Consider the following 24700-nt stretch of genomic DNA (forward strand, 5'->3'; position numbering starts at 1 on the left):
TACGCGGCATTACTCTGTTCTCTCAGGGATGTCAGGGATCATTGAGGCTGTTTACTGCGGTGATTCCTTGGGCCCGGAATGCGGTGAGTGTTCCGCCAGGGGTGCGGGGTACTTTCAAGCAAGAATAGTTGCTAAACAGCCCTGGGGAGTCGGTTTAAATCTCCATTGCTTGTGTAGCTCTTAGCTCCTGCTTCCATCCAGCTTCGCGCCGCGCATGCGCCCCTTTTATTTTTACTTTTTACACTGTTCTTTTTTAAAAAAATTGTGTCACTGTTATTCCTATTACAAGGAATGTAGACATTCCATGTAATAGAAAAAAAGCATGACAGGACCTGTTAAATATGAGATCTTGGGTCAAAAAGACCTCAGATCAAATTTTTACACTAAAATGCAATAAAAAATAAAAATAAATTAAATGTCATTTGAAAAAAAAAAATGTTGCTTTAAGAGCTATGGGCAGAAGTGACGTTTTGATGTTCCTGCCGCCCTGCAATGGTATGGTGACGTATGGGGGCCATCTTCCCCTCACTCATCTCCATACCACAGAGGAGAAAGGGCCAGATTGCCTTCATCACTTTCGGCAGCTCCGGTAAGCGGCGGAGCACACCAGAGAGCACCGGAGAGGGGGGGGGGGGGGCTTCTCCTGATGCCAATAAAAGTGATCTTGCAGTGATTCCTCCACAGAGACCACTTATCTGAAAGCGGACTGCCCGCTGAAGAAGAGGATACAAGGGTTATGGTAACTAGCTGCTGCCATAACAACGATATCCCTCTTCAAACAGCTGACGTATAACGACGGCGGGTGGTCCGTAAGTGGTTAAATCAGCAATTGCGCAGGTGCAGACTCTTCTGCAGACTCGTCCTCCAGCTCTATGTCTGTACTGACAGATATTCAATTACTGAGCTGTGTCAATGGACTATGAGCTTGGTGGTTACTTCACTTGTGTTCCACCGAGAACTACAAGCAGGGTTGGCCCAAGATATTGTCCTGTCTGGGTCCAAGAATGGAATGCTGCCCCCCCCCAAAATAAAACACGTCCGCCCAAATCATGTGTCCCTGTGCAATATGGAATGTGTGCAGACAGACAACGGACTCACCGAATCCCCGAACTCCTTGTGCAGACGGATCCTCCCTCATGACGCTTCCTGATGACGCATGTGTGTATGCAAAATGCATAGAGGCTTCTGGGTAATTACGGACGTCACTTTCTGTCACTAACCCAAAATAAAATGAGGCTTGGAGCGCACGCCGGAAATGAGAAACCGCGCAATAGAGCTCCACAGCAGAAGGCTTGATAGACTTAGTCTAAGGCACTATAAAATGTGAGTGAGCATTCTTTATGTGTTTTTACTGGCTATAAATAAACCTCTTTTTTAAACATACTGCTCAATGATAAATATTTAATTCTTATTTGATACTAATATTGGGCATGGAGAATTAAGGAATGTCTAGTGGCTAACTAACTGGAGGAACACCAGGATAGTGGAATAGTTATCCCTATATGAACCAAAGGCAAAACTTTTTCTAGGCTCTCGTGAGTGACCAATTTAGAAGGTGGTGGTGGCACAAGTGGTGAAAAGCCATGGTTATTCAGCGTGGATGAGATTTGAAGCACATGATCACTTTGAACATATATGATAAATGGCAATGGACATTGGGGATTAATAATATATGTCTATGGTTTAAAATGATGATTCTTTTTTGATTGCACTTTACAATAATTGGCACTTTCATTGTCATATTGCACTTTAAAGAGCTAGGTTGGCACATAAAATATAAAGGTATAAACACTGAATTAGTGGTAATAGTATATAAGCATTTGTTTGGATTAGCGCAGTTACATAATTTGAATGGCTCCTCCCCCATCCCTGAACTCGTAGGTGGAGGCAGTGTCACAGGAGGTGGGCAGAGGGACAGGTGGGAAGCAGTGTCACTGGAGGTGTACAAAGGGACAGGTGGGGAGCAGCATCACAGGAGGTGGGTAGAGGGACAGGTGGGGAGCAGCGTAACAGAAGGTGGGCAGAAGGACAGGAGGGGAGCAGCGTCACAGGAGGTGGGCAGAGGGACAGGTGGAGGCAGTGTCACATTAGGTGGGCAGCAGCATTACAGGAGGTAGGCAGAGGGACAGGTGGGTAGCAGAGTCAAAGAAGGTGGGCAGAGGGACAGGTGGAGGCAGTGTCACAGGAGGTGGGCAGAGGGACAGGTGGGGAGCAGTGTCAAAGAAGGTTGACAGAGGGACAGGTGGGTAGCAGCATCACAGGAGGTGGGCAGAGGGACAGGTGGAGGCAGTGTCACAGGAGGTGGTCAGAGGGACAGGTGGGGAGCAGTGTCAAAGAAGGTGGACAGAGGGACAGGTCGGGAGCAGCATCACAGGAGGTGGGCAGAGGGACAGGTGGAGGTGGTGTCACAAAAGGTGGGCAGAGGGACAGGTGGGGGAAGCATCACAGAAGGTGGGCAGAGAGACAGGTGGAGACAGTGCCACAGGAGGTGGGCAGAGGGACAGGTGGGGAGCAGCGTCACAGGAGGTGGGCAGAGAAACAAGTGGGGAGCAGCATCACAAGAGGTGGGCCGAAGGACAGGTGAGGAGCAGCGTCACAGAAGGTGGGCAGAAGGACAGGAGAGGAGCAGTGTCACAGGAGGTGGGCAGAGGGACAGGTGGGGGGCAGAATCACAGGAAGTGGGCAGAGGGATAGGACAGAGGATAACTTCTTCAACATCAGTTCATCAGGCATGGCGGGTCTCGTGCAGTCCCAGTTAGAGAGGTGAGCGTGGGGGGGGGGGGGGGTGAAGAGGTGCTCATAGGCCAGGGGTACAGTGGTCAGAAGGGTTTCAGGCAGGTGTCTATCTCTGACTGCTGAGCTTCTCCTGCCTATTTTCTCTTAGCGAGAAAGCTGAGGCAAATCGTGCTGCTTGAAGGATGAGCCCTGTGTCCTCTGCTCACCTCCGATGCCGGCTCCCCCCTTCTCCTCTCTGCTGTCTCCTGTCTGACTCCCACTCTGTCCAGGCGGCAGGGCAGGCTTTCTGAATGTATAATCCATTCATCCACCTGGGGGCTGGGCTCCCTGCTGCTCAAAGTAGGAGTGCTCCGTTCCTATCTGGGACCAGCCTCCCCCCTGCACACCGACCAAGCGAGCAGGGGGGAGGCCGGTCCCAGATAGTAGCAGAGCGCTCCTAGTGAACAGCAGGGAGACAAGCCCCGAGGTGGATGGATGGATTATACATTCAGAATGCCTGCCCTGCCGCCTGGACAGAGTGGGACTCAGGAGTCAGACTGGACTGGAGGCTGTCCCATCTTAGTTCCCTAAGGCAGCGCCCCCCTCTCAAGTGCCGCTTGGGTCCCATGGACCCACAGGGACCCATGGTAGGGACGGCCCTGACTATAAGGCAGTCTTCCTTATTGAAGATGGAACTTGTAGTTCATTCATTCACAGTTCTGCGAATTAATAGTTTAGGGGTGCGGGGGTCCCACTTATACCATGTTATACCCTAAATACAGGTGTAACATGGCCCAAAAAGTGGATTAAGCCTTTAAATCAATATGCACCATAACATTGCCTTATCGTTTTCTTTGCAATGATGGTTTATAGTGTCATAAATGTGCAATATGATGTTTTGGGGGGTCCTTTCGACTAATCTATACTGTATATTACAGCTGTTCAGTTGTTTTCATTAAGCAATCCTGTGTGGTTCTGAAACACTCCAGTGCATTTTAGTTATTGCTGCATGACACATATTACTTTTCTTTTTGAGGAATGTATTAATTTATTTCACATTTCAGTGTAAGGAGGTATTGGATGCCTGGTTAACATATTTTAAAGAAATCCTGTCAAGAAAGAAATATGTGGGATGTCACTGCTAACCTCTTCTCAAAATATTAGTTTCCTCACTGTCACGCTGGTAAATTGGCTTTGGTACTTTTTGAATCACTGGCCTGGAACAAGTGTAGAGATAAGGAATTCAGATTTTTCTTGATTTGCTGAATACAACACAGATTTAGTGAAGCCAGTCAGAAGCAGAGAACTAGCACTTTTAGAGGAGGCCGGAAATGACAGCCTCCAATGTTTTCTCTTGACAGGTATTCGTTGATGGTTTTATACATACCGGTTTTTATTTTAGCAATTACAAATAGAATTTTAGGATTAAAACTACATTATTTTAACTTAGCAATCATTGAAGGCAGTAAATCGTTTTCCTTAACTGCAACAGTTTTAACTTTAAATGAATCTTTTATTCAATTATCTTAACAAATGCCTGATACATTTCATGGTTTCCATGGTAACTGACTATAATCAGTAGCAGGCCCTCCATCCTCATGGTGCGTCTTGGTTGTCATCTTATGCATTTAATTACCCTGTGGTCTAAGTTTCATACATTCTGGACAGTTTTGAAATGTGATTTACGAAGGGTTACAGTTAACCAATTTTTGCTGCCCAACAGGGAATTAAATTGTTGATTTTAAGCTTACAACCCTTAGAAGGATGATGAAAAAGTAAAAGAAAAAAAGGGTTTCTACTAGTTTATTATGATAATACAAAGAAAATCTATCCCTTAGTGTAAACTAGGTTCTCTTTGTAGTCCTGCTCCTCCACCTACCCACTGATGCTTATGCTACATGGAAGCAGACCATGAAAAGAAGATGGTGTCTGTAAGAAAGCTTGAATACACTGCATCACTGGAGTTTGGACTTAAAACAATATCTAGAGCCTATGAAAACTACCAAACCAGTTTTAACCATCTGTATACAGCTCGCTATTGCCCACCTATTTTGCCATCACCTGCTGCAAAATGTGGAAGTAAACTTCCATCTCTTGCTTTTACCTATACTGTAGGTAAGATATAACAAGGATTACTTATAGGTTGTGTAAATATCTCCTAAATGTGCACAGTTTAGGAGATATTTACTGTACATGCAGCCAGTGAAATCACTGGCACATGCGCTTTGAAAAAATGGCCACCCAGAGCCCTGTGCCATGAACGGCGGCTCGCGCATGTATGTGCAGGAGTGACGTAAATGCGGCTCTGGCCAGTCACACAGCTGGAGCCCATGAATCCAGAAGCAAGATGGGCGAAGATGAGAGTGCTTGCAGCACTGACATCGCAGCGCTGGAAGAGCTTCATTGTTTTTTTTTTGAAAATACGTTTATTAGATGTTTTGAATTTTTTTTACAACACATATAGTCTGTGGAGGCATCCAAAACAGACAACAGCACCTTCACAGAGTAACACGATATAAAACAGCAAATATTGAGAGGTGTAGATGTAAAAACAAGTAAAAGGTGAACATTGTTAACATCAGCTAAGTGAAAAGGACAGGACTTTACCAATAAAACCTGAGGAGTGGAAACAGACAACATGGTAACCGGATAGCTAAAGCAGACCTGCATCAAGTAGAAAAAAAACAGGTTACAGGCTGTGTTTAAGAACATATGCTATAGGGAATAACCATCGGATTAAAGGAGAAGGAGGAACACCAGGGGCTTCTGAGCCAGGAGAATCCCGGATTCTGTGCTTGCCCAGTGAGTTGGTTAGGTCAGCTTGTAGGTACCAATCAATATAATGGAAGGGTTCCATGTGTGAAGAAATTTCTTTGGGGTGAAAAAGAGCATTTCAAGAACTGAATCCATGAAGCGATGCATGGATTGGAATTTCATAGATAGTGTCCAGTTTCTCCAGGAGGAACAGTGAACTGATTGCTTGCTTCACCGCAGATAATTTTGGTGGGGTGGAATGTAGCCAGGATTGCATGATAATTCTGTGCGCCCTTAAGAGACAAATATGAACCCACTGGGGCAGGCTCTGGGAATGTGATGATGAAAGTGGGTTTGGAATGTTTTCCGATCCAAAGATGCATAGCATGGGATCTTTAGGCACTGAGACCTAGTGAACTTGAGTAACATAGTTGAGGACTCAATCCCAGAAGAAGGAGTTTGATTGGTATTCCCATAATCTATGGGACAATGAGGAGTGGCACACCAGGGGTAGGAAGATTGAGAAGGATTTGTAGGGTTATGATGAAAAGGATAATATGCTCGATGAGCAAAGCTTCCTTTTAAGGTAAGTTTAACATAATGTACTAGTATACAATGCATACTAGTACATTATGCCTTTACCTTGCAGGTACAAAAAAATAAAAAAATATCCAGTGGTTTAACAAACGCTTAAAGTGTATGAACAGTCTCAGATGTGCATTAATATAGAGCAAGAAATAAACAACATAGAATTACGTGGTAAATAAAATAAACTGAGTAAAAAAATCAGGGTTGCCATTGCTTAATTTAATTTGGAAATGTTTGTATCCTAGCTCTTATGCTAACCCCCTGGCTTGAATACTTTCTCAGATATTGGCTTGGAACAAGTATTCCTAGAAGGAAAGAAAGGTTAAAGCGTAACTAAATCCACTGATTTAACGGCTTCCCTAAACAGATACATTTAAAACATGCCTTGAATGATATCTCTTCTATTAAAGTACAACTAAATGAAAGACTTGTATTCGTTTTGGATAGCGTGGAGATGTCAGGTTTAATTGGTGTCTGTGCCAACATTAGGTAGATTCACCCTCTCTATTTGTCTTGTTTACCATTATCATTGAAAGTAAAATTAAATCCCAGATTTTGGGAAAAATAATAGAGAGGGAATCTTTCAATGGGGACACTATTTCCTCTCACTTCCTGTTTTGGCTATGGGACAGGAAGTGATGGAATTTCTCCCCAATTTGACAGAGATGGCAAAAAATAAACTGACGGGTTATGACCTTCCCTTACTCTATCCAAAATGAAAAAAACATTTTACCTATAGTTCTACTTTAACTAGTATGCTTATTTTTTTAGCTCTCAACCAAACTGTCAAGCCATCAAAAGCCTGATGTCATAGCTGAATACATGTGCTGCACCATGGCAACTGCAAATCAAACAAAGGCTAAGAAGGCAGCTTCCTTACATAGTTACATAGTAGGTGAGGTAAAAAAAGACACAAGTCCATCAAGTCCAACCTATGTGTGTGATTATATGTCGGTATTACATTATATATCCCTGTATGTTGCGGTCGTTTAGGTGCTTATCTAATAGTTTCTTGAAACTATTGATGCCCCCCGCTGAGACCACCACCTGTGGAAGAGAATTCCACATCCTTGCTGCTCTTACAGTAAAGAACCTTCTGCGTAGTTTAAAGTTAAACCTCTTTTCTTCTAATTTTAATGGCCATAAATCTTGTTAACCGGTTCCCGACCAGCGCACGCCGATGTACGTCGGCAGAATGGCAAGGGCAGGTATATTGGCGTACATGTACGTCCAATCTTCAATGCCGCCCTGCCATCGCGAGCGCACCGCCGGCGGCGCGCTCGCGTGTCGGTCGGGACCCCCGTGAGTCCGATCACGGGTCCCGCGGACACGATCGTCTCACGGGACGGCTGAATGGAGAAGTGCCATTGTAAACAGCATTTCTCCATTCTGCCTAGCAACTAGTGACGCTGATCTCTGCTCAATGTGATTGGAGCAGAGATCAGTGTTCACTAAATGAAAGCCCAACCCTCCACAGTTAGTAACGCGCCCCTAGGAACACTTAAACCCTACACTGCCACCCACTGGTTAACCCCTTCACTGCCAGTGTCATTTACACAGGAATCACTGCATTTATATAGCAGTAATTGCTGTATAACTGACAATGGTCCCAAAAATGTGTCAAAAATGTCCGATGTGTCCGCCATAATGTCGCAGTCACAATAAAAATCGCTGATCGCCACCATTACTAGTAAAAATAAATATAATAAAAAATTATTAATAAAAATCCCATAAAACTATCCCTATATTGTAAACACTATAACTTTTGCGCAAACCAATCAATAATCGCTTATTGCGATTTTTTTGCCAAAAATATGTAGAAGAATACGTATCAGCCTAAACTGAGGGAACAACAAATTTTTTTATATATTTTTGGGGGATATTTATTATAACAAAAATTAAAAAAGAATGCGTTTTTTTCAAAATTGTCGCTCTATTTTTGTTTATAGCGCAAAAAATTAAAACCGCAGGGGTGATCAAATAACACCAAAAGAAAGCTCTATTTGTGGGAAAAAAAGGATGTCAATTTTGTTTGGAAGCCAAGTCGTACGACCGCGCAATTGTCAGTTAAAGCGAAGCAGTGCCGAATTGCAAAAAGTGGTCTGGTCTTCGACCAGCAAAATGGTCCGGTCTGTAAGTGGTTAAACTCCCTTCAGCAAAAAAGTTTTATCCCTATTGCGGAGTCACCAGTATGGTATTTGTATATTGAAATCATATCATCTCTCAAGCGTCTCTTCTCCAGAGAGAATAAGTTCAGTGCTTGAAACCTTTCCTCATAACTAATATCCTCCAGACCCTTTATTAGCTTTGTTGCCCTTCTTTATACTTGCTCCATTTCCATGACATCCTTCCTGAGGACTGGTACCCAGAAATGGACAGCATACTCTAGGTATGGCCGGAACAGAGTCTTGTAGAGTGGGAGAATTATCATTTTATCTCTGGAATTAATCACTGCAAAGGATAGAAGGGGTTTAGTTCCGCCTTAAATCAGAAGTCATTCTGCAAACTTGTGGCTCAAAATACTGAAAGCAAGAGAGTGAACATGAAAACTTGGCACTTCAGATTTTCAGGAGAAGATAGAAATGGCATCCTTCATATTTCTTTCGGGTTAGGTTTTATTGACCAGAAACATTGTTACTTTTACCATGAATAGCATTTTCATTTGGTTAAGATAAAACAAAAATGAAAAGGATTGGATGAAATGATTTTTTCATAGTACAAAATGAGTGTAATATGTAATATAAAGGTAGGTAAACTTGCAAATCACATCAAAATAGCTTGTTTCTTCCTAATTGTGTCATACTTTGCTCAGATTAAAGGACAGCATAATATTTAAATATCTTTAACAGGATTTAATATTTCCCGCTTTAAAGAGATCTAAGCCAATATCTGGTTTAAGACTGCTCAGTATTTAGTTTTATTCAGTTAATGTTTTCTTTTTATGATGCAAAGTTCTCTTCCTGAATGAGCTTGCACTTCAATGATATCTCTGATGAGATTTAATGAGAAGCCCAATGTCTGTTAATAAACAATTCACTTGTGAGGCAATTTAATACAATCTGCTTGGCCTGAAAAGAGCACTTATTAATGCATTAAAGAGGAAAAGAGATGGAGTTTGTTGCCATGCTACTGGACGCAGGGTGTTGAGCAATGAATGTTTAATGCTGTTCATAGACACGTTTAATAACATGGAGCATTTATGGGCTGCAATGGGAATGAAAATCAGTTGGTGATGATTGAAAAGCCAGCTTGTCCATTTACATCAGTCCCAAATATGGTTTGTGAAATATAATCGTCTGCTGCATGGCAGAAAATGGTATTCCATTGAAATTGTTACCGTTTTGATGGTCATTTGGAAAAATTCTGCATACATTGTGATTTCTGAACTATCTCCTTTTATAGCAATCCTAGAGGTTTACCAAGTTATAAAAAAATTGCTGTAAAAGTTGAACTCTACAAACCTCATCTGTAGTTTATATATAATAGCTAATACAACATAGTAAACAAATATGTAATTCATAAATGTATCCATCAGTGCACAGCTGAATATAAAAATAGTAGATCTCTGCACCTTTCCCCAAGTTGTAGCTCTTTTAAGAGCCTGCAAGCAGAGAAAATACATTTTGATCTTCTAGAAATGGACTATGTTGCGGGCTGACACAACACTCAGCGTTTTGTGGACTGTGTAGTGTCAGCACTGCGCAGTTGTGTTTTGCTAAACTGCTCTTACCCACTCAAGATAAGAACTAGGCTAATTAGGCTCCTTGAGATAACACAGGAGGTGTGCACAGGACAACTCTGAATTTCTGACACAATCAACACAGTATAGTATAGAGTCTTAGTCTGTAGGCTTCAATATTGAGTTGGCCGACCCTTTGCAGCTATAACAGCTTCAACTATTCTGTTGACAAGGTTTAGGAATGTGTCTATGGGAATGTTTCACCATTCTTCCAGAAGCACATTTGTGATGTCAGGCACTCGCTCATCCATGTCTTTATGGACCTTGCTTTGGGCACTGGTGCGCAGTCATGTTGAAACGGGCAGGGGCCATCCCCAAACTGTTCCCACAAAGTTGGGAGCATGACATTTTCCAACATGTCTTGGTATGCTGACACCTTAATAGTTTCCTTCACTGGAACTAAGGGGCCAAGCCCAACCCCTGAAAAACAACCCCACACCATAACCCCCCTCCACCAAATGATTTGGACTAGAGCACAAAGCAAAGTCCATAAAGACATGGATGAGTGCGTTTGGGGTGGAGGTGCTTGATTGGCCTGCACAGAGTCCTGACCTAAACCCAATAGAACACCTTTGGGATGAATTAGAGTGGAGACTGCTAGCCAGGCCCTCTTGTCCATATCAGTGCCTGACCTAACAAATGAGCTTCTGAAGAATGGTCAAACATTCCCATAGAAACATGCCTAAACCTTGTGGACAGCCTTCCCAGAAGAGTTGATGCTGTTATATCTGCAAAGGGTGGGCCAATTCTATATTGAACCCTACAGACTAAGACTGGAATACCAGTAAAGTTAATGTGCGTGTAAAGGAAGGTGTCACAATACTTTTGGTAATATAGTGTATATTTCAATAACATAATCAACTTAACAGCTGCACCAGTAGGTAAAAAAAAAAAACATTATGGCTATTAATAGTGAGCTACACACCACCAATATTCATTCTTCCTTTCATTTAAATTAACTCTAGGCAAGAAGATAAGTATAGATGCTACTTGATTTACAACCCAGGCTTCTTTTACATGGCTTTACGGGTTTACTTCTGTCACGACAGTGGTGATTTTAAAGATGAAAGTGTAGGAACACTAAGCCCTAAGCAGAAGTGTCCTTAGCTTAAATTTGATGCTGCTTCTAGGCTATGAAATGTTATAGTTCTGGTTTTGTTGGGTTTTCCTTATGCTCAGGGTATGTTTCACTGCCGTGTCTAAGCAGATAGTGTAATAAGAAACAATATTACTGAGTTAGTAATATTTATGTCTTCATGCCCACCTAGGGTTGCCACCTCATCCCTTTAAAACCAAACACATATTAATTACACAGGTTCAGAGGCTGATTAAGGTGGTAATTAAACTCACTTGGCATCTTATCTGCATTATATTAGCCACAGAACCTGTGCAATTAATACGTGTTCAGGTTTAAAGGGATGAGGGGGCAACCCTAGGCCCACCACACTGTATATTACCAGTGGTGCATTCTGGGGATGGATATAAATATTTGAGGTTGCTGTGAAGAAAGGTCTTTGCCTCCTGGGTTGTTGTAAGAACAGGAGTCTGTGCTGGAAATGTGTGCCTACTTTCTCTTGTGGTACAGTTATTTGGAGTATTTTGTGGGTAGAAAGAATGTTTAGCATTTACAGTGAATAGGCTCAGGGTCTGTTTAATCATCACTCTTAAAGCGACTCACACCATTAAGCGCATCAGACCAGAACTTTTTTCTCCATTGTGTCTCATGGTGCCCCAGGCCTTTCATAATCCTAATCCTCACATTTGTTAACACTGTATTGACTTTACCTGTAGAGCCTGGAAGATTACTGATTATGGGTGTTGTTAATGTGTATACTTTAAATGTTTCATTTCTATTAAAGGTTTGCTCCTATTTCAGGCTGTCAGTAAAAAAATAGCTCTGCCAGTAACTTTGTCATGTTTTGTCAGTAGAAAAAGTCATAGGGTTGGGGCAACCCTGGCTATCACATGCCTACTTCCTGTTTACTTCCTGTGAGGTAAGGATTAAATCATTTCCCTCAGATGGCAGCAAAGCCTTCCTCACCAACCACTAATGGGGAGCTGGGGAAGGGATGGAAGACATTGTGCAAGATGGAATATTGATGATAAAATATGAATAAAGCAAAAGGTAACAGATTTCAAAATGTGCTCATGCATGCTATATTATTGAACATGCAATTTCAAAGTGTTTGCATTAAAAAGACACTTTATTTCTGCTTTAACATGAATGTTTCATGTAATAAAAATGTTCTCTTGTGAGCACTCCCAAGTATGCATGAAAATGATTTGTAGAAAACAGAAAAGGAATTATCCTTCATTCTTTTTATTTGAGTTCACACATGAGATTAATAAAAAAAAAAACAACTGAGCAACCAGTAAAATTAATTAGCCAAATGTTGCATATCAAATATACTAATACATACAATACATTAAAATATAGAACTAAATAACACCCAATTTGTGGAAATGATAGCCCATTTAAATTTCCATTTTGTAACTGTAATGTGGTCAGGCTACATAAACATTAATAGATGTGGGCACCTTTTCTAACAATTTTTTTATGAATTAGTATGCCCCAGCTAGGGTTAAAATTCCCTCTGCATGTAGCATGCTGGAGATTTGGACTGCTGCTCATAGAGCATGAGTGTTGTTGATTGGCGTAATGAGCAAAGGGCTGTTGAACCACTGGAGACTCAGTCCGCTCCATCCTGTGATTAGCAGTGTTCCGGATCTTCAGCATGGTGCCGGCATTTTAACCCAAGTTGCAACTCACTAGTTCAATAAAAAAACAGTATAAAAAAGACACCCACATCTATTATTATTTATGCAGCCTGACTGTAATACAGTAATAAAAACAAAAGCTTCAATTTGTTTTAAAAAAAAACTTTCCGCTAGCAATGGCTATTTATTATTTCTCACTGTGATTGTCATATTATACAGTACCTGGCATTTCTTCGGTCGTGGTCATTAAGTGCCAACTGAAACACATACTCCCGCAAATATGTCTGTAGCTCCTGGTAAGTTCCGACCATCTGATTAAATGTGCTGGTCATGAAAAAAATTGAAGTAGTTAAAAATGAATGCATTTAAACAAGCCTATCACAATTCTGGGCATATAATAAATAAATACATATGTAGATATGGGATTAGACTGAACATGGTAAATGCGTTTTTTAGTAAGATATCACTTCAAACTCCAATTTAAGGGATTAGCAGCCCTCTTTTATTGAAAATTAAGTTAAGGTTCCATACAAAATAGTTGTCCTTGTAGGGGTTTCAACTTCACAAAGCAAACAAATGTAAAAAAGGCTGAGCTGCCTGGTTTCAAGGTCCACACTCTGATCTCTTGATAGGAGCCCACCTGACTCTTGTGCTGGGGCACACCTGACCCCTGGCTGATACCGCCTGTCTCGTGGCTGAATATACCAGACTCCTGGCTGGAGTCCTGTCTCCAAAACGGGAGCCCTGAGCTTTCGTCAGTTTTGGCCTAAAATGACCCTACACACCTGTGTACTCACACAGGCTGCAGGTTTCCCGCAAAACCCAGTTACAGGATTGAAGGTTCAATCCCGCTTAAGTTACTATGGAGTGTTCAAAATCCAGGCCCTGACAAAGGATTATAGAACCCTGAGAAAGCTTAAAAAACAAGCTTTGTCCCTTCACAAACACCTGGGAGTTTCTCAAACTGCAACTTTTAAAAATCTTTTCTACTGTGTTTCACTGTGGCAGGGCCTCGCACTGTCAAACAAGGTTTTTTTTCAATAAAAGGTCAAAGCAATCAGATTCAGAGATATAGGCAGTTCAATTTAGAAGCAAAGCTTGACTCTTTCTACAAATTACAAGCTCTTGCAACTTCTGAGCCTCTCTATTGGTCAGTGAAGCTACCCATCACATCCAAGGACCAACAGGGACATTTTAAATATGGGGGAAAAGTAAAGATTTGCATAAAAGTTTAACTGCCTAAATCTCTGTATTGTTTTGGCATTTTGCGACAAAAAATCATCTAACAGACACCAGAAAGTATAGAGGAAGTAACCTCTTACAGTATCTCACAATATGAGTACACCCCTCACATTTTTGTAAATATTTTATAAAAATTTTTCATGTGACAACACTGAAGAAATAACACTTTGCTACAATGTAAAGTTGTGAGTGTACAGCTTGTATAACAGTGTAAACTTGCTGCCCCCTCAAAATAACTCAACACACAGCCATTAATGTCTATACCGCTGGCAACAAAAAATAGTAAACCCCTAAGTGAAAATGGCAAATTGGGACAAATTAGCCACCCCCCCCCGGTGTCATGTGACTCATTGGTGGTCTCAGGTGTGAATGGGGAGCAGGTGTGTTAAATTTGGTGTTATTGCTCTCACTCTCTCATACTGGTCACTGGAAGTTCAACATGACACCTCATGCCAAAGAACTCTCTGAGGATCTGAAAAAAAGAATTGTTGCTCTACATAAAGATGGCATAGACTATAAGAAAATTGGCAAGACCCTGAAACTGAGCTGCAGCACAGTGGCCAAGACCATACAGCAGGACAGGTTCCACTCAGAACAGGCCTCGCAATGGTCGACCAAAGAAGTTGAGTGCACGTGCTCAGCGTCATATCCAGAGGTTGTCCTTGGGAAATAGACACATGAGTGCTGCCAGCATTGCTGCAGAGGTTGAAAGGGTGGGGGGTCAGCCTGTCAGTACTCAGACCATACGCCGCACACTGAATCAAATTGGTCTACATGGCTGTTGTCCCAGAAGGTCTTCTAAAGATGATGCACAAGAAAGACTGCAAACAGTTTGCTGAAGACAAGTGGATTATGGACATGGATTACTGGAACCATGTCCTGTGGTCTGATGAGATCAAGTTAAACTTATTTGGTAAAGATGGTGTCAAGTGTGTGTGGCGGCAACCGGTTGAGGAGTACAAAGACAAGTGTGTCTTGCCTACAGTCAAGCATGGTGGTCAGAGTGTCATGGTCTGGGGCTGCATGAGTGCTGCCAGCACTGGGGGGCTACAGTTCATTGAGGGAACCATGAATGCCAACATGTATTGTAACATACTGAAGCAGAGCATGGTTTCCTCCCTTCGGAGACTGGGCAGCAGGGCAGTATTCCAACATGATAACGACCTCAAACACACCTCGAAGACGACCACTGCCTTGCTAAAGAAGCTGAGGATAAAGGTGATGGACTGGCCAAGCATGTCTTCAGACCTAAACCCTATTGAGCATCTGTGGAGCATCCTCAAACAGAAGGTGGAGGAGTGCAAGGTCTCTAACATCCACCAGCCCTGTGATGTCATCATGGAGGAGTGGAAGAGGACTCCAATGGCAACCTGTGAAGCTCTGGTGAACTGCATACCCAAGAGGGTTAAGGCAGTGCTGTAAAATAATGGTGGTCACACAAAAAATTGACACTTTGGGCCCAATTTGCACATTTTCACTTAGGGGTGTACTCACTATTGTTGCTAGTGATTTAGACATTAATGCTGTGTGTTGAGTTATTTTGAGGGGACAGCAAATGTACACTGTTATACAACCTGTACATTTACTACTTTACATTGTAGCAAAGTATAATTTCTTCATTGTTGTCACATGAAAAGATATAATAAAATATTTACACAAATGTGAGGGATATACTCACTTTTGGGAGATACTGTATATGAAAAGAACATTTAAAACTTTACAGGTTATCCTGCAACCAGAATAAACATTACCGTCCCACAACATACACACTTTTCATCTAATAGTTCCACAGAAAATCTTTCAATTGGAGAAAAAAGCTCTGATACTGTGTTGGGTGGATTTGGAACAAATCGGTTCCAACATTTTTAGGTCACACAATTAGCTCAATAGTTTATCAAACACAGAATTTCAGTTAAAAATACACAAAAATTAATTTTAGGGCACAAATACACAATATATTGTATCACCCTCTAGTGCACAGGTGTCAAACTGGCGGCCCTCCACCTGTTGCGAAACTACAAATCCCATGAGGCTTTTCAAGGTTGAAAGTTAGGCAGGCAGGTGGAAGATGGAGATGTAGCGCTGAGAAGGCTGTCGGTGGCCCTTGAGGGTGCCCCCTATTCTGGGGGGGGGGGCTTTGGGCCTGGGGCTTGGGTTCTGGAAGATTCCCCCTAAAACACACAGAGGAAACCCTTTTTGGATGCATGGGATCAAAGAGAGGAAAGCAGGAGCTGGTCAGAACGTCTGGAAGATCTCCTGAGAGTCAGCCAGGTGGGCTGGTGAGTGTCAGTCTGAAAGACTGTGGAGAGTGTCAGCCTGGGAAACTGTGGAGATAGTGTCAGGCTGCAGAACAGTGGATAGAAGTTAGCCTGGAGGGCTAGTAAAAGGGGCAGCTGTGGCTAGGTGTGTTGGCAGTGCCTGAAGAGATGGTGCTGGTATCAGTAGCCACAGGAGGAATGTAAGCTGGGCAATGAACTTTAGCTGCACATCCAAGGGGCCTCGGGTTCCTGCCTATAACAAGCTATTGCTCTAATCTGACTGAGTGATTTATAAGATCTTTCCAGTGTGCCAGTTGGGTTTCTGCAAGCAGTAGACTGTATATAGGAAGAGTTGTCCCTAAAGTTGTTCTGAAGTCAAATGGGCTTCCCATAATTTCCAATTTCTTTCCAGTTATTATCCTTCAATAAATAACAAAAAACAAAGTCATGGGCCATTCTCTGACTCTGAGTGTCTGTGGAAATTCTGTGTGCCTGGCTGTGCAGGGTGGGGGATCCCAGTATACTTGCGGCTCCTTAGGGGGTGTGCTACAATATTAAACAACACTTTGGTAATATATACAAAATGAGGTTGTGCTGAGTAAATAGGTATCCAACATGTCAAGACTGAACATCGGGTGCTATTGTGAAACAGTGATAAACTTTGTTACCCTAAATTTCCCATAGTCAACACTTTAAAAGCCCCTACAAGTCATACGTTTAGAGTTAACTGGGAGTAATGGCCTGATAATTATTGCTCTGCTCTGGCTTGCGTGGCATGGCAATGTGTAACATGTGTAGGCTCTTATGTTTACGTTTGTATGTGTATGTATGTGGGGGTGGCTCAAAATGTGGGTTAGGTGCTTGTGTGTTACTTTGTTTTTTACACTTTAGTTTTCTTTCCTTAAACTTTTTTTTGTATCAAATAGGGGACCAAATTTCCCCTATATAATATGATTTAATTGTGACAGGTTATCTTTAATGAGACAGCAGGGATCCATTAGACCTCTGGTGTTTTACTTGCTCTTCCATTACTTCCAAGGTCCTTCTAGGTAGGGTCCGTAGGTGACAATCGCTGGTCTCTCTCCATTTTACTCAGGGCAATTAATGCAATTAATGCAGTTGTATAATCATTATAAAATAATGAGATAACCCCTGTTAACCATGAACAGAGTATGAGAGGGAGGGGAAGCACTAGCAGCTAATCAGGTATGCTGCAATAACCTATGGTGACTATGAACTTGCTAACAAGAAAAGAGAGCAGACGATTAAATTGCTGCTGCTCCTTTAGGGCCCATACACATGGGGCAGCCTCCATAGCAATCGCCTGCTCAGCAGAAAATCTGTCTGCTGATCTCCACTAAGCAGGCGGATGGCTGGTCCATGTCCGCTCCTCTTATGCAGAGCGAGAACAGACACAGCCCGCTCTCCTCAATGGGTGGTCAGATGTAAATGGGCCATCTGTTCCTTTACACCTGACTGCCATACAAACCACCAAACAGATGAGGAACTGTTCCTTTGACAAAAGTCATTCAAACAATTTTCTTCCCACTCGAAATCCAGTCGGTCCTTTCTGAACTGGAGAAATTTTTTGCTTAGATATAGCAGAGGAAAGTCAGGTCACCAGACTGGCTATGCTGTTTGTCAGGCTATATAATTCTCAGGCACAGGTAAATAGGAATATCCAATCCTTTGGTATGTAAAATAGTTCCTATTCATGTACTTTATCTGTGTTTATCTTGAGTTAAACTTTAAATGAAAAGCACTTTGTATGCAACCTGCATTTGTTCAATCTAGAGGAGGTACAGAAGCACTTAGGCTACTTTCACATTGGGGTGGAGGTGCATTAGCGGTAAAGCGCTGCTGGTTTTAGTGGCACTTTACAGTCATTTTAGCAGCACTTTTCGGTCATTATCGAGGCGCTTTAAACCCTCACTGGCAGCCAAAGAAAGGGTTAAAAGCACCTGTTTTGTGGCACTCCTGAAGCGCTTTTCAGGTGCTTCCGCAGCGCTGCCCATTCATTTCAAAGGGCAGGACGTTGCCCCTAAGATGCTGCTTGCAGGACTTTTTTTCCAATCCCACAAGCACACCGCCCCAGTGTGAAGGCACTCAGGCTTTCACACTGGGGAGGCATGAGAGGCGCTTTTCAGGAGCTATTTTTAGCACTAAAGTGCCTGAAAAATTGGTCAGACATAAAGCCCCCTTCACACTGCCTCAACTTAAAAGTCGTGACATTTTACCACGATTTTGACACGATTTTGTGCCCGTGATTTTGATGTAATTTCAGGGAATGCCTGTGTAAACTTGAGGTCTATGGACCTCAACTCACACGAAAGTCGGACCAAAGTAGTGCAGGGACTACTTTGAAGTCGGCACAACTTGAAGTCACACATATATGAATGGTTATCTTTGGAAATCACGGGGAAGGACTTGTCATGCGACTTTGCAGTCCCAAGTCACAGGACAAGTCGCACAAGTGTGAAAGGAGCCTTACACAAAATAAGAAAATACTGTATACCTCTCAACAGCTATTTCACATGCAACACTTTGCTTTGTGCAGGTATTTTGAGCTCAGTTTGTTCAGTGTTATAATGACCTGTGTCAGATTACTTTTGGCATTAACAAAATACTCACTCTCTGTCAATGACAAGGCACTGTGTGTCATCCTCATCGGCTATGATGTTGGCGGAGCGGACATCTTCACTTGAAGAGAAGAGAAGAGAGAGAAATCAGGCAATGTACATTTCATTAGCTATATTTCATGTCCTTCAATCATCCTATTATTGATCATATGAGAGTAACGCAGTGGGGAGAATTACAATTGCTAGCAGCACACAAATGCTGTTAATAAAACTCTAATTGCATAACAATTTGCATGGCTTCGATTTCACATCCTTGAGTTATTAACTCTTATAAAACACATCTTCAATTGCACAGCTCAACATTACAAAGGTTGTACATAGGAATAATTTACAGACTACAGAGACTCACCAGCTGTTAACTACAGGTCTCAGCATGCTCTGACAACCTGTCTGGTAATGCATGCTGAGACTTGCAGATTCTCGTCAGCCACAGGTTTCCATAACTAGTTTAGAAAATATATTTGGCACATGCTGAGAAGCCACTACGTTTTCTGCTTTCTGTTATTAATAATGCATAAACAAATCTTCTTCTACTTCTCATGCCTTAATCAGTTCTTTACATCCAGGAGAGTGGACTACAGTATTTGTTTTTTATATTTAGGTACTAGACATGTGCATTCGTTTTCGTCCGAATGCATTTTCATCCGAATTTCAGCTATTTTCGTTTTAGTTTTGACAAACGATAACGAAAGCACAAAATCCGAAAAACGAAAGATCCGACATAAATAAATGCTTTATTTTCGTTTTCATTGTTACAACAGTTCGATATAGAATAGGAGATTCGACATGACTCTGACAACAATCTGTGTCTATAGAACCTGTGGTCGAATTTGCTTAACCTTACCTCTATTAGTCCAAGATTATATAGAGAAAATATTCGACAGAGAAAAAAGATTTGACAGAGAGAAAAGATTCTGCAAGTTACTGTCCTAAAAAGTGTTTGGGGACCCGGGTCCTGCCCCAGGGGACATGTATCAATGCAAAAAAAAGTTTTAAAAACGGCCGTTTTTTCGGGAGCAGTTATTTTAATAATGATTAAAGTGAAACAATAAAAGTGTAATATTCCTTTAAATTTCGTAGGGGGGGGTTGTCTATAGTATGCCTGTGAAGGGGCGCATGTTTCCCGTGCTTAGAATTGTCCCTGCACAAAGTGTCATTTATGCAGGAAAAAAAGTCCTTTAAAATCACTCGCAGCTATTATGAATTGTCGGCTCCCGTAATACAGAGAACACTCATTGAAAGTCATTGATAAAAAAATAAATAAATAAATAAAAAAAAAAAGCGTGGGGGTCCCCCAAATTCAATTACCAGGCCCTTCAGGTCTGGTATGGATATTAAGGGGAACCCTGCCTCAAATTTAAGAAAAAATTTGACGTGGGGTTCCCCCTAAATATCCATAACCAGACCCTTCAGGTCTGGTATGGATATTAAGGGGAACCCCGCATCAAATTTAAAAAAAAATTGACGTGGGGTTCCCCCTAAAAATCCATACCAGACCCTTTATCCGAGCACGCAACCTGGCAGGCCGCAGGAAAAGAGGGGGGGACGAGAGAGCGGCCCCCCCTCCCTCCTGAACCATACCAGGCCACATGCCCTCAACATTGGGAGGATGCTTTGGGGGTCCGTGACCCCTCAAAGCACCTTGTCCCCATGTTGATGAGGACAAGGGCCTCATCCCCACAACCCTGGCCGGTGGTTGTGGAGGTCTGCGGGCGGGGGGCTTATCAGAATCTGGAAGCCCCCTTTAACAAGGGGACCCCCAGATCCCGCCCCCCCCCCTGTTTGAAATGGTAAGGGGGTACAAAGGTACCCCTACCATTTCACAAAGAAAGTGTAAAAAATGGTTAAATAAAACAAACACACTTTTGAAAAATTCCTTTATTAAAAATAAAAAAATAAAAAAAAGATTCCAGCGGCGGTAATCCACTCTTGCTATCCAGCGACGGACGGTCATCTCTCCAGCGATGTCTCATCTCATCCAGCGCAGCGAATCCTCCGTCCTTCTGTCTCCGTGGAGGAGACACTGCAAGGATTCCGGCAGATGACGTTTCTTATATATGGAGGGCGGGGCCACCCGTCACCTGACCCCGCCCCCCTCTGACGCAAGGGGAAACCCGGGGTTCCCTGTGACGTAGGGGTGACCCGCACCCCTCTGATGTAACACAGGCAGGTTTCCGTTACATCAGAGGGGGGCGGGGTCACCCATACGTCACGGGGAACCCCGGGTTTCCCCTTGCGTCAGAGGGGGCGGGGTCAGGTGACGGGTGGCCCCGCCCTCCGTATATAAGAAACGTCATCCGCCGGAATGGCTGCAGTGTCTCCGTGGAGGAGACAGAAGAAGGATGCTGCGCTGCGCTGGATGACATTAGACATCGCTGGAGAGATGACCGTCCGTCGCTGGATAGCAAGAGTGGATTACCGCCGCTGGAATCTTTTTTTTTTATTTTTAATAAAGGAATTTTTAAAAAGTGTGTTTGTTTTATTTAAACATTTTTTACACTTTCTTTGTGAAATGGTAGGGGTACTTTTGTACCCCCTTACCATTTCAAACAGGGGGGGGGCCGGGATCTGGGGGTCCCCTTGTTAAAGGGGGCTTCCAGATTCTGATAAGCCCCCCGCCCGCAGACCTCCACAACCACCGGCCAGGGTTGTGGAGATGAGGCCCTTGTCCTCATCAACATGGGGACAAGGTGCTTTGAGGGGTCACGGACCCCCAAAGCATCCTCCCAATGTTGAGGGCATGTGGCCTGGTACGGTTCAGGAGGGAGGGGGGGCCGCTCTCTCGTCCCCCCCTCTTTTCCTGCGGCCTGCCAGGTTGCGTGCTCGGATAAAGGGTCTGGTATGGATTTTTAGGGGGAACCCCACGTCAATTTTTTTTTTAATTTGACGCGGGGTTCCCCTTAATATCCATACCAGACCTGAAGGGTCTGGTTATGGATATTTAGGGGGAACCCCACGTCAAATTTTTTCTTAAATTTGAGGCAGGGTTCTCCTTAATATCCATACCAGACCTGAAGGGCCTGGTAATTGAATTTGGGGGACCCCCACGCTTTTTTTTAAATTTATTTATTTATTTATCAATGACTTTCAATGAGTGTTCTCTGTATTACGGGAGCCGACAATTCATTATAGCTGCGAGTGATTTTAAAGGACTTTTTTTCCTGCATAAATGACACTTTGTGCAGGGACAGTTCTAAGCACGGGAAACATGCGCCCCTTCACAGGCATACTATAGACAACCCCCCCCTACGAAATTTAAAGGAATATTACACTTTTATTGTTTCACTTTAATCATTATTAAAATCACTGCTCCCGAAAAAACGGCCGTTTTTAAAACTTTTTTTTGCATTGATACATGTCCCCTGGGGCAGGACTCGGGACTTAGGGGCAGGACTCGGGACTTAGCACTTTAGATTTTGAACGTTGGAGTCCCATAGACTTTAATAGGGTTCTAAAGTATGCTATATACTAGCTCCGTCGAATCTTCTTTATACATTCGACAGACACCATAAGCCTTCAAAGACAGATTCGACCGTAATTCATGTGGATTTTCGGACGAATGCAATTTTTGAACGAAAAACAAAATAAATAAAAACGAATTTCGGGAGTAACTAAATAAATTAAGTTTTCAGACGAAAACGAAATTCCGAAACGAAATATTTTACTCTGCACATGTCTATTAGGTACCATTGTTTTCACTGGAGGCAGGTCTCAAATTTATTACAAAAAATATATATATAATTCAAATAGATATAAAATAAACTACAATGATAAATATACTGAAAAGTAGACATTGGTTCACAAATGCACATGTGCCTCAATTCATACTATAATGTTTGTTCTTCTGTATATGTAGCAGGTGCCCTGCATGTCCAGCGACCTGGCCAAGCTGGCTGAGGTTCTTCTGTGAGGGAGAAAAGTGCCTGTCAGCGTCTAAGGGGGATCCCCCCCTCTTTTTTTCTGTTCGCTGACAAACACAGACACACAGAGCTGCTCACTCTACATCCTCCCCTGCGTCCCTATTGGCAGGAGAAAGGAGAGCCAATGACAGGAGCAATTACAGCAGAAAATCTAAAGGGCTCTAACAAGCAGCAGCAGCAAAGGATTCTGGGATATGTAGTCCCTAACTAGCTAAAATGGCCCCATAGCTTTCTATGGAGACAGAACTGCAAGAGCCAGCTTGCTCTGGGGACAAAGGAACTAGAGGCTTAATCTTGCTGAGCTGAAGAGATTCTCAGACAACGTGAGGCAAGGGAAGAGATTGGAGTCCATTGCATTGTTTCAGGCATCCACTGCCAATCAGGAACATCCAGCCTGTGAGAGGGGAGTCCCAGGTGCATATCCAGACACACCTGTAGCAATGGTGTGAAGCATTCCTGTGTGAGTGGACCAGTTGGGTCACTAGAAGAGCCTGCCTGTTCCAGGGTGTTCATTTGGGCCTTGACCGCAGGATTGGGTGAGAGGGCATTTGCCCATTTGCAGGAAACAAGAACACTGGACACTGCACACAGATATATTTTAATGGACACTGTATACATACATCATTGCTGTTAGTCACCTTGCTGACACTTGTAGTACCACAGGACATCAGGCCATCCAGATACAGAGACACTGTATACAGACACCATTGTCTTTTTACATTAGTAAAGAAGATCCTGCATTCTTTGTTTGGTAATCCGTGCCATTTGTATTGATCTGCTCTGCTATTCAGGAGTTTAACGAAAATGGCTCGCTAAAGACACAAGGCCTCCTCCTTCTCTAAGTGAATTAAGTTACTGGTGCCATTCGAGCATGCACACGCATGTTCAGGGCTTTGTATATGAAATGGATGTGCTGGATTGTTTGCCTCGGGGGTTAATTCATTGAACGTTGATCTGGGTACAGTGTTTGTAGTTGGGCCTGTGGTGCCAGGAGACAGAAGAGAGATGTCTGACATAAAGAGGGTCAGTCTTTTGCACTCCTCCTGCCTGGACTCATAGAGCCAAATTTAAGCAGAGGTAACCTATCCAAAATAAAGTGTCATTTTGGGATTTATTTGCCATTTAAAGTGGAAGTAAACTCCCCTATCGTTTTCAGCCAAGGAAGCTGCCATCTTTGCCTCTGTTTAATCTTCAACTGCTATGGTGCTGCACATGTGATTCGTTATGACACCAGCCATTGGATGGTTTGATAGTTTGGCTGAGAGCACAGCCAATGTGCAGTTAGCATTCCCGGCATGCCTTTTTTTTTTTAACTGTTTAAATCGATGGGTTTACTTCCACTTTAAGTGTGCCTCTGCTCTTGGGGACATTCTCAGATTTGGAATCCCCTGAAAGCAGCCTGAATATAGTATTGTGCTATATTGCTCTTAATCTCAGTTATTGCTCTTCAGTGGATTACTTGAATATATATAATGTTACTGTCTGTAACTTTTCCACAGAAACATTGCAGTAAAGAAAATCCTGTACAGACAGACCCACTCACTTGCTGGTGCTGTCATTTTTGGCTTTTAAATGCTTTTTTGGCTTTTAAATGTAAGTGCCCGGATTTATTTTTTCCTTAGGTTTTAGATCGGGGGGGGCAGTGGTTGCAAGGAGGGGGGCAGGAGAGGTGAAGAGCAGCATACAAATTGAGGGACCAGTCTGTACAGACAGGCTCCCTCACTTGCCAACACTGACTGTCACTGTCAGCTTTTAACTGTAATTGTTGGCTAAACCTTTTTCTGACACTTGGTTACAAGTTAAAATCAGTATTTTTTGCTAGAAAATTACTTAGAACCTCCAAACATTATATCATGAGATATATATATATATATATATATATATATATATATTGTAGACATGTCACTGGAGAAGTGATCGAGGGGGTGTACATCTCACCTAGGTTGCTACACAGTGTGAGATGGTAAATCCAGGATGGTTCAGTTTCTCAGCAGCGATATGCTGCTGAATTGTTATTTAATTTTGCCGGGCCTGGGTTTATATGGAATGGCAGGTAGGTTTGGTAGAGGGACCTGTCATTCCACATCCCCCGATCCAGTTCTGGGTTTGGGATCAGGTGAGCTTTGA

At 42.7% G+C, this 24700-nt stretch overlaps 1 protein-coding gene across 2 annotated transcripts in view; it reads right to left on the reverse strand.

The window, feature by feature from the left end:
- LOC143930316 (cGMP-dependent protein kinase 2-like) overlaps positions 1–24700 on the reverse strand; it is a 341093-nt gene that overhangs the window by 120309 nt on the left and 196084 nt on the right. For both annotated transcript variants that reach the window (XM_077454561.1, XM_077454562.1), the window contains exons 9-10: positions 18646–18714; positions 12737–12838 (exon numbers count right to left, since the gene is read on the reverse strand). In XM_077454561.1, coding sequence (XP_077310687.1) covers positions 12737–12838; positions 18646–18714 — 171 coding nt within the window. The remainder of the gene's footprint in view (positions 1–12736; positions 12839–18645; positions 18715–24700) is intronic.

Source organism: Lithobates pipiens, unplaced genomic scaffold (assembly GCF_037356315.1).
Source record: "Lithobates pipiens isolate NorthernLeopardFrog02 unplaced genomic scaffold, aLitPip1_a1.2 Scaffold_25, whole genome shotgun sequence".
Lineage (NCBI taxonomy): Eukaryota > Metazoa > Chordata > Amphibia > Anura > Ranidae > Lithobates > Lithobates pipiens.